Below are 9,733 nucleotides of genomic sequence, written 5' to 3'. Positions count from 1 at the left end.
CACACACACAAACACACACACACACACACACAAAACAAACAAACAAACAAACTGCAGTGCAGTCTAAGACCTTCCTTTTTCTCTCTTTTTCAAAAGGGTTAGATACATGGACATCTCACAGCTCTCCTAGTCTCCTCCAGCTCCTTCTTCATTTACCTTACAGGTGTGTTTCCCCCCAAAATCTCTTGAATATCTAATGTCATCTTGATGTTTGCTTTCTTAGAGAACTCAGACTTAAAATTTTCTATACTTGGGAATCAATGAACAGAAAGAAAGTTCCTAATCTCTTGCCATTACTACCATTATTATATGGAAGGAAGAACCTCATCGCTTGTAGAAAGTCGTGGAGCAGTAGAGATGAGAGAAAAAATATGGTGAAGTAAGAGAAGGAAGTGCTTCAATCACTGGAGAGTTAAAGGCTGAGAAAGATATGCTCTCCACCCTTCCTGCTCAATCCTGTACTACATATCCATAGAAAACAGAAGGAAATGCCGCACCACACTGAAGGAAGAGTAATTGATGATTTCCTCTTTGATCCTGGACTAGGGAAGAGTGAGACGGACAGATGGCTTTCTAGTTTCCAGATATCTCAGCTAGAGAGAGGGACTAGTCTGGCTGTGTGTAGAGTACAGACTAGAGCACTAGAGGTTGGAATCATATTCACCAAACAGGAGGGATACTGTAAGTCTTTTTAAGCTTCCACTATGTATTTTTACTTGCATTATCTCATTTAACGTTCAAAACAGCCCTGTGAAGAAGGTATTGTTAGTGTCACGCCATATGTTCTTGGCTTTTCTTCTACTCTGGTAATTCCTTTCTTAATCTTTTTTGCTGGCTGGGTCCTTATTCTTCATTAAACCTTAATTAGTACGCCCAAGGATTCAGCCCTGAGCCCTCTTCTATTCTTTTCCTATACTTTTAAAGATGTCCTTAGGAGATCTTATCCAGTCCCAAGATTTTAAATGCTATTTATATACAGTTGATGATTTTCAAATTTGTTTCTCTAGCTCTAACCACTCCCATTAGTTCCAGACTCACATATGCAACTACCTACTCAACATCTACATTTGGATATAACAGATGCTGTCAGTACCTGCTCGTATCCCTTTGGCATTCCCCTGCTTAAACCCTCCAATGGCTTCCCAATGCAATTAAAATCCAAACTTTTTTCTCATGTCCCTACAGAATTTAGTTACTTCCCACCTTTCCAATATTATCTATCATTCATCCTCTTACTCATTAAGTTAGAATCACAGTGGATGTCCTACGCCTCAAATATTTCAAAATTTATTTCCACCATAGGCTTTTGCATTTGTCCTCTTCTTATCTTCAGTTCTTCAAGTGACGGCTCTTTTTTGTATCACTCAGGTCTCAGTTCTAATGGCATCTCATCAGAAAGGTCATCCCTGACATCTATCAGTAGCCCTTCATTTCCCAATGCTTGTAGTCACTCAATTACATAATTCATTTTTATTTCTTCTTCAGCTCTTATAATCTGAAATCATCTTATTGGCAGGCCCACTCCCAATCTTTGAAAATTAAGTATCAGCTCCATGACATACTAAGGATAGTATTCCTAGCCCCTAGAACAACACCTGGAACACAGTAAGTGCTCAACTATTAATTGTTGAATTCAATTAAGGAGATAGTGTGAAGTTGGAATTCAGATTCATATCTATGATTCCAAAGCATATGGAGCCTTTTCCCACAATAGGCTGCCTATTCCAGTAAATGTGCATCCACTGAGATAGCCGTCATGGAAGAAAGAGTACTCAACTTTAGATTGCATCATGCAGAATATTAGATTATTCCACCACTAAGACACAGTGGCAAATTCAAACCACCAGCCTTCCTGTAACATATACAAAAATGATAATAATGGAAAAATATTAACTATAAATAAACAAACATAGTTTGCTATAAATAGTTCAAGTTCCTAAATAGCACTTACAGTTCAGACAAGGGAAAACAGCAAAATCTGAAAGCCTTTTCTAATGTAGAGTGTTAACCTCAAAGGAGTGGGAAAGAAAAAAGTCTGTACATGAGGTGAAGTAATAGGCATTATCTTGGGAATACTCAGTAAAAAGAATCCCTATAATGCCTGAAAGTGGAGAAATATGCAAGGAAGAAAAGAGAATGGCAGGAGTAAGAAAATAAGACGGGAATAGGGCTTCCCTGGTGGTGCAGTGGTTAAGAATCCGCCTGCCAATGCAGGGGATGCGGGTTCGAGACTTGGTCCAGGAGGATCCCACATGCCGCAGAGCAGCTAAGCCTGTGCGCCACAACTACTGAGCTTGAGCTCTAGAGCCCGTGAGCCACGACTACTGAGGCCGCGTGCTGCAACTACTGAAACCCGTGTGCCTAGAGCCCGTGCTCTGCCACAAGAGAAGCCACCGCAACGAGAAGCCTGTGCACCGCAACTAACAGTAGCCCCTGCTTGCCGCAACTAGACAAAGCCTGCACGCAGCAACAAAGACCCAACACAGCCAAAAATAAACAAATAAAATAAATAAACTAAAAAAAAAGAAGACAGACACAGAATTGTGAAGCAGTTTCCACCTATTTAGAAGTAAAAACGTAATGAAAGCAACAAATGTATTAGAACACTGCTACTCTTGAGCTTGTCCTACAACAAATACCAGATAAAGAAACTTCATTTAAAGGGTAAATTGATGTGATTGCTGTAAATAATGAAAAAACAAACCTGTAAGTTTGTTTTAACTTCATAAAGTATTTATCCAAAGTTGACATAGAGTTGGAAAAAAGATCACTTTAAGTCTCAGAACTGATTACAAATGAAAACCAATGTATACTCTCTATTAAGAGGGAAATCACCTCTTACACAAGAAGACCCAAGAACCAGACTCACCGATCTTCTAAAACTTTAATGGTTTCATGAAGGACTTTCTGTTGCTCTCTCAGCTGTTGATTTTTGGAGAAGAATTCTTCTAGTCTCTGTGCATCTCTAAAAGTCAAGAAATAAGTCATTCTTTTTTTAATGGAAAAATACTCTAACAAGACTATTCTGTCATTAAGAACTCCAAAGCGTGATCTCACCACTTACATATTATGAATGTATTGTATCAAAACAAACAAGTTAGAAGGTGAGGTTTGAGTATCTTGTTAATCAGAGTTCAAATTATCCTAGAATTTGCTCTGCAGTATTTTTATGTTCTACAGAAGTATCTTCCTAAGCACCAGGTATTCATTATACAATGCTGGAACACAGATGAAGGAGTAAATTCTGATGCCACCACTGACTCAACATTGTCAAAATTGCTATTAAAATGTACACTTACTGTTTTTTTAATTATTTTATCTACATTCGATAATATAAATAGGTAACTCCACTCATATCATTCCTATTCCAATTATGAGGGATTTATACTTTCTATTTTACTAATTTTTGTGTTGCTTAAACTTTTACCTGGTATTACTTTTAAGCCAGGGTTAACTGTGAAGTAGAAGTAAACAAACCCTACATCCTGAAGCCTAGGTTTGAATCTCAGCTGTCATATACCAGCTGCGTGAGCTGGTGCAAGTAACCTAAACTCTCTGTGCCTCAAAAATGTGGATACATTAGTAGTATCTACTTCATGAGACATTTGCAAGGACTAAGTACTAATGAATATACAGCATACAGAACAGTACTGGCACACAGTAAGTTCTATTTAAGTATTTACCAGTTTGATTTTAGCCAGGTAAAAAGAAAGACACCTAAAATTTTCTTCTAGTAAACTACCTGGTTACTTTCCAAGGTTGTGCCATATTTTACCTCTCCATCATTATATTTCAAACAATCACATATATAAAGTATGCATATATTTTAATTCTATGAAAACCCATTAGAAATTGAATCAGGATTCTCTGTGTAATCTGGAATCTAAAAATATAGGATAATACTGTGGTTCAAATATCTTCTCCCAGCCCTCTCAAGGGTCTGAAATATCAAATCAAATAAAGGTGACAAACCAGTCTGCCAGAAAAAGGAGATGTCCAAATGACTGTGTCAAAATTGCTAAAACGTTGAATGTAATATCACTGGCAACAAAACAGACGAGCAAAACAACTAAGTCAAAATGTCAGATACCAATGCGAGGGTACTTCTTATATACTGATTGAATATTTGATATTGAATGAAAAGCCAATACATCTAAGAGTGGCCTCCTGCTATACAACAAATATTGTTCTGGTAGCATATGTATATATATATGAAATTTTGGAAGTAATAGATAGCTGAAGCTAATAATAAAATAATTTTCTAATACTTCTAGAAAATGTATTTAATTCAGAAGCAGCACTAGGTTTTCACTGATCCTATTTTGGGAGTATTCAACAAAAATTCAACAGTCAACATTTCTACTGATACATGTGTAATTTTGTAAATGAACCTGTGTAAAAGAGGAGCATTAGTCATGTGCAGAGACAACTATCATCAAAACACAGGTCTGAAGCAATTAAGTGATAGACAAATATAGTACAGTTACTGATTTCTTTTCTAATTGCTTCCTCCAGGTGGGAATACCTAGGACTGAGATATCTCACAAATAAAGCTATTCTAACAATATGGAGACCAGAAATCCTGTTACTGTACTCTGTCTATCATAAAGTATACTTGGAAAGGAGAGTTATGGTCATACAGGCAAATCCGAGTTCCTGGTCCCACAATGCAATGACCTATCCTTCTACAAAATAAAGCATCCCTTTAATTCTCTGATTACTCAGGGGATTTAGTTACTTACCCATGCTTCCAAAATGTGTAACCCCAAGCTACCTAAGGTAGGCAGGTACAGAGTAATTACAATATATATTAAAAGGTTGCTAAGAGGATCAAATGACTGAGAACTATACAGTGAAGTAAACCATTATTATCACCTACTGAACAACCAGCTGTGTTTCCACTCTTTAAGATTCAGAAATGTTTTAGGTGATTTTTGAGAAAGTAATATTCAACAGTCATTTACGAATTAAAGAAGGTTTTTCATGTGGTTGTTTTGTTAGAGGTATGGAGAAATACATTTTGTATAAAAAGTCTCAGTTAAAAAAACGTACGTTTGTTATAAACAAATCTAGATCTTTAAAAAAAAATTTTTATTTATTTTTATTATTTTTGGCTGCATCGGGTCTTAGTTGTGGCACGTGGGCTCTCTAGTTGTGGTGTGTGGGCTCAGTAGCTGTGGTGCGCGAGCTTAGTTGCCCCGCAGCATGTGGGATCTTAGTTCCCTGACCAGGGATCGAACCCTCATCCCCTGCACTGGAAGGCAGATTCTCAACCACTGGATCACCAGGAAGGCCCTAGATCATTTCTAACTATGTCTAATCATTCAATCTGCAGGGAAATGATTCTGATTCTAGCTAAGAGGAAATACTATTCTATAGCTATAAATCTATCATTTAAAATAGTAACATTTTAGAAAATAAAATTACTAGGTCTACAAGAAGGATCCATTTTTAATAAAACTAAATTCCTTCAAAAACATTTAGTGAATGTAGTTTAAAATGTAAAATCAAATAGCAAACACAATGTTTCTAAAAACTGACCAACATTTTGATTCTAAAGGATGTCATTCTAATCAATGGTTGTTAATCTAGGATTTACAAGGTCATTTACTTCCAACACTGAACCAAGGTACAATATAAAGAGCTCACTGTCTAACTACTGATCAACTCCAAAATATTATACTTTGGGTATTATAATGGTAAGAGGGAATAAGAATTCCTATACAGTATTATTATATATAAAAGAAGAGACTTGTAGAATAACTCCAACAAACAGTAATTAGCTATTTAGTGTAGTATGTGTTAAATCAGCATACCAAGTCACTGATAGTACATACTCATCTTCTGATTAACAATGCTTGTAGCAACCATCACTAGCTGGGCTATAAACAAAGGTGAAGATGAAAACAATAGAATAAGTGTATTTCATAATTTTTAATCTCAAACGACTCAAAAATAATTTCACCACTGAGGAAAAGCCTCCTATCAACAATATATTTACTTATTCACTTAATCCTAGAATACATATAAAGTAGTATCAGAATTAGTGTAAGCCAATCATGTTAATTCAATTCTCTTTGCCAGTTATTATTTAGGAATGAACATCGTCAATGAGTTAGAAGAAGTCTGCTGGGGGCTGCTTCTGACAAACTTTTATAATTAGTAAAAATAAAAGGACACAAAGATGTTGTGCAAGTGATAACTAGAATGATGACAGCCAGCTTCACATACTGAAGTGAGTCAAGACTAACAGGGCAAGTCTGAACACTAAAGATGGCAGAGAAGAAGGATAGAAGTAAGTGATAACCAGTCCTAGAATCTCCCTACTTTGGGCCTTCTATGTGAAAGCATACATCTTCTTTACCATAAAAGTCACTTCTGGTGTTTTTTTGATCTCACAGTTAAGAAAATATGATAAACTAATAAGATATACATCCTAAATTTAAATGTTTAAAATGACACCTTTAAGGTAGGAACAGGTACATTTTCAACATGCACAGCATTTAAAAGTGTCAGTAATTAAGAATCATAAAATTATTCTTCAAAAAAACTGTTTTAAAAACTTATGATTTCTCATTTCTGTATCTAGGTCATCTTCCAAACATGACTTTACAGGTATAATGGAAAACTTCACAATTTCTGTTTTCAGATTATAATAGAAAAAATAGTGAGGTGTGTTTTGATGAGTGGTTGGTAACTCCAGCTTCTGGTTACAGTCTTGGAAGCTTTAGGAATATGACGGAACTGAGACCTATTGGTATATACTGTAAAGCAAATGCAATTATTATTAGTCACAATGATATTAATTTTTGTTATGAGTAATAATATTCTATTATGCCATCTGCTTCAGATTCCTGAATGCAGAAGGTCTAAAGAACCTTGAGTAAAATCTGCTCCTGACTTAGAAAATCAGATCCGATTCTGGGCTTAATAACCAAAACAATTCAGGGGAACTGCTGGTAATTTCAAATTAGTTAAAAGGTGTCTCAGAATATCCATTTAGTTCCCATTTCTTATATGAGTTAGAAATCCCAGACTTATTCTGCTCCCCATCTTGTAGCATCTTAAATTCCAGGTATTAATCATAGTTGAGAAAAAAATGCCGTTAACAGATCAAAATGATTTATAGATCAGTTTCCATCTTAATGAATATTTTAAGGAAAAAGATTATACACATATTAAAATTATGTTAAAATATAAATATATGCAAATATTAACTAAGGCTATACTCAAAATTATTCTTTTTCCTTTAGAATTTTGAATAACTCGCTGTCAACTACACAAGGTCCACACTAAGTAAAGCTAACTTCCTTATAAATAAAACACTGAATTCAAATAGGACATCAATATCAATTACTTTATAAATAAGACATCAGTGTTATATATGCTGATACTTACAAAATTCGTTCCTTTTTCAGTTTGGTTACTTTTACTTGTAAACCTGAAAAAGAAAAAAACCCTCAGTATTTTATTTATACATTTTATCATTTCAAAAGCAGTTAATCTAAGTTTCTTTATGAATTTAATGCTACACTATTAAGTTACTTGAGCCTGGCCTCTGAACAATGAGCCAGGTCCCATTAGTTTGAAGAGTGTATTTCCCTCACTTGCACCCTGAGGTCACAAAAGAGTATTTGCAACATTATGGCTCTTAGTCTTATTGTATGACAGCCAAATAGAATGAAATTTTCTCCACCTAAAGTGAGTTACTTCCCAATAGCATGGGCAAGCATATAATTAGAAGTTCACTATAAATGAAGGTTTATGTTCTGGCATAGCCTATGTATTTTGCTAACAGCAATAGTGCTTATGTAGGCTCAAATCTTCTGGGATTAAAACAGATTGTGTCAGGAAGTCCTGGACTAGGAACACAATTGCTTACAAAAAAGTACTTAACATAAGGCAGTACTATTTTTAGCTCAAGATCTGTATTACATGTGTTATATGTATTTTTAATTTTAATTGAGTCCGATACAAAATAGAAGACCACTGCCTATGGGACTTGGGTAACTATTGTTAAGAAAGCAGGCTGATGAGCATTGAGACTGCAAGAAAGGATATGAACAAAATAAGAGTGACATTCCTCAGTCTCAGAAACAATAATTAAAAGGAGAAAAACAGCCATTAAACAAACATGAAAATATATCCAACACCACTAGAAATATAAATCCAAACCCAAAAAATTACTTAGCAAAACTATAAAAATTATAATACCCAGTGTTGATAAAAGTGTTGTAAAACTACACTGCCATGCTTTGCAGAAGGTATTATAAATTAGCACAATTCTTTTGGAAAGCAAGCTAGAGATACATAATGGGACTCTTTTTCATCAATATCCCACATCTTGGATTTTAACCAAAATAATCCAAACTACAGAGAAACTCATAGTCACAAAGAATATTGAACAATGTATTGAAATACAAAATACTTAAAATAGGGACGAGTTTAAGTAAAAATATGATGTAACCACTAGACAGAATAATATACAGCTATTAAAATCATTAAGTAAAAAAGAATAAGTCTATTTAGCAACACTAAACTATTTGGTTCTCTATTTTCTCTATGCTATTTTCTGCAATGTGATTTTTAAAAGGGGGGAAAAACTTCTGTGTTTACATTTTCAAATTCCTAAACCAATTTTTTTATGGCTTCTAATAAGTTCTACATTTAGAAAAGCTTTCCATATAATTTGTATAGAAACATTAATAAATTTGTCACTTCTAAGAACAGGATTTTTCATTATCTGTCTGAACAACATCATTTAGCTAAGTAAGAGTTTTAGAAAACAGACCTATACATTTCTCCACAATCTCCCCCTCCCTGGTGCTGACTAGGGATGAAATTAAAAGTCATACAGATACTAATGCGGAAGGCACCTTTTCTTACTGCCCAAGAGGTAAGGATTTAATGCCAGGAAATCCAGTTATTATGGAAAAATAAAGGCCCTGGAGAATTTTTTAGTTATACTTTTGCCCTATATCTCAAATTTCACCTCTAGGAAATGTCCAACTGATATGATACATTTACCCTCATTTCTATGGCCTATAATTTGAATAAATAAAATGTTATGAATAAACCTGTAATCAAATGTTCACAGCAGCTTTATTCATAACAGCCAAAAACAGAAACAACCCAAATATCCTTCAATGATTGAACTGTTAAAAAAAACAAAACGAAACAAAACTGTGGTACATCCTTGCACCACATGTACTACTCAGCAATAAAAAGGAAAGAAGTATTAAAATATGCAACAACCTGGATGAACTACAAGGGAATTATGCTGAGTTGGAAAAAAAAAGCCAACCCAAAAGGTACACCCTATGTGATTCCACGTACATAACATTTTTAAAATGACAAAATTATAGAGATGGAGAACAGATTATGGGTAGCCAGAAGCTGGAGGGGTTGGGGTGGGAGGAAGGTGGTTGGGGACTTAAAAGAGTAGCATTAGGGACCCTTGGTAGTCACAGGGATCTACACGTTAGTGAATTAAAACACACACACAGGGGGCTTCCCTGGTGGCGCAGTGGTTGAGAGTCCGCCTGCTGATGCAGGGGACACGGGTTCGTGCCCCGGTCCGGGAGGATCCCACGTGCCGTGGAGCGGCTGGACCTGTGAGCCATGGTTGCTAAGCCTCCGCATCCGGAGCCTGTGCTCCGCAACGGGAGAGGCCACAGCAGTGAGAGGCCCGCGTACCGCAAAAAAAAAAAAAAAAAAAAAAAAAAAAATACTG

General features: G+C 35.4%; 1 protein-coding gene across 5 annotated transcripts in view; it reads right to left on the bottom strand.

Annotated features, from left to right (window-relative positions):
* RBBP8 (RB binding protein 8, endonuclease) overlaps positions 1-9,733 on the bottom strand; it is an 80,590-nt gene that overhangs the window by 58,489 nt on the left and 12,368 nt on the right. For all 5 annotated transcript variants that reach the window (XM_028479899.2, XM_028479900.2, XM_055080743.1 and 2 more), the window contains 2 exons: positions 7,399-7,441; positions 2,870-2,965 (listed from right to left, as the gene is read on the bottom strand). In XM_028479899.2, coding sequence (XP_028335700.1) covers positions 2,870-2,965; positions 7,399-7,441 — 139 coding nt within the window. The remainder of the gene's footprint in view (positions 1-2,869; positions 2,966-7,398; positions 7,442-9,733) is intronic.

The sequence above is a fragment of the Physeter macrocephalus genome, chromosome 19 (genome assembly GCF_002837175.3).
Source record: "Physeter macrocephalus isolate SW-GA chromosome 19, ASM283717v5, whole genome shotgun sequence".
Lineage (NCBI taxonomy): Eukaryota > Metazoa > Chordata > Mammalia > Artiodactyla > Physeteridae > Physeter > Physeter macrocephalus.
Note: the sequence above shows the minus strand (reverse complement) of the source record. Positions and strands in the feature narration are given on the sequence as shown.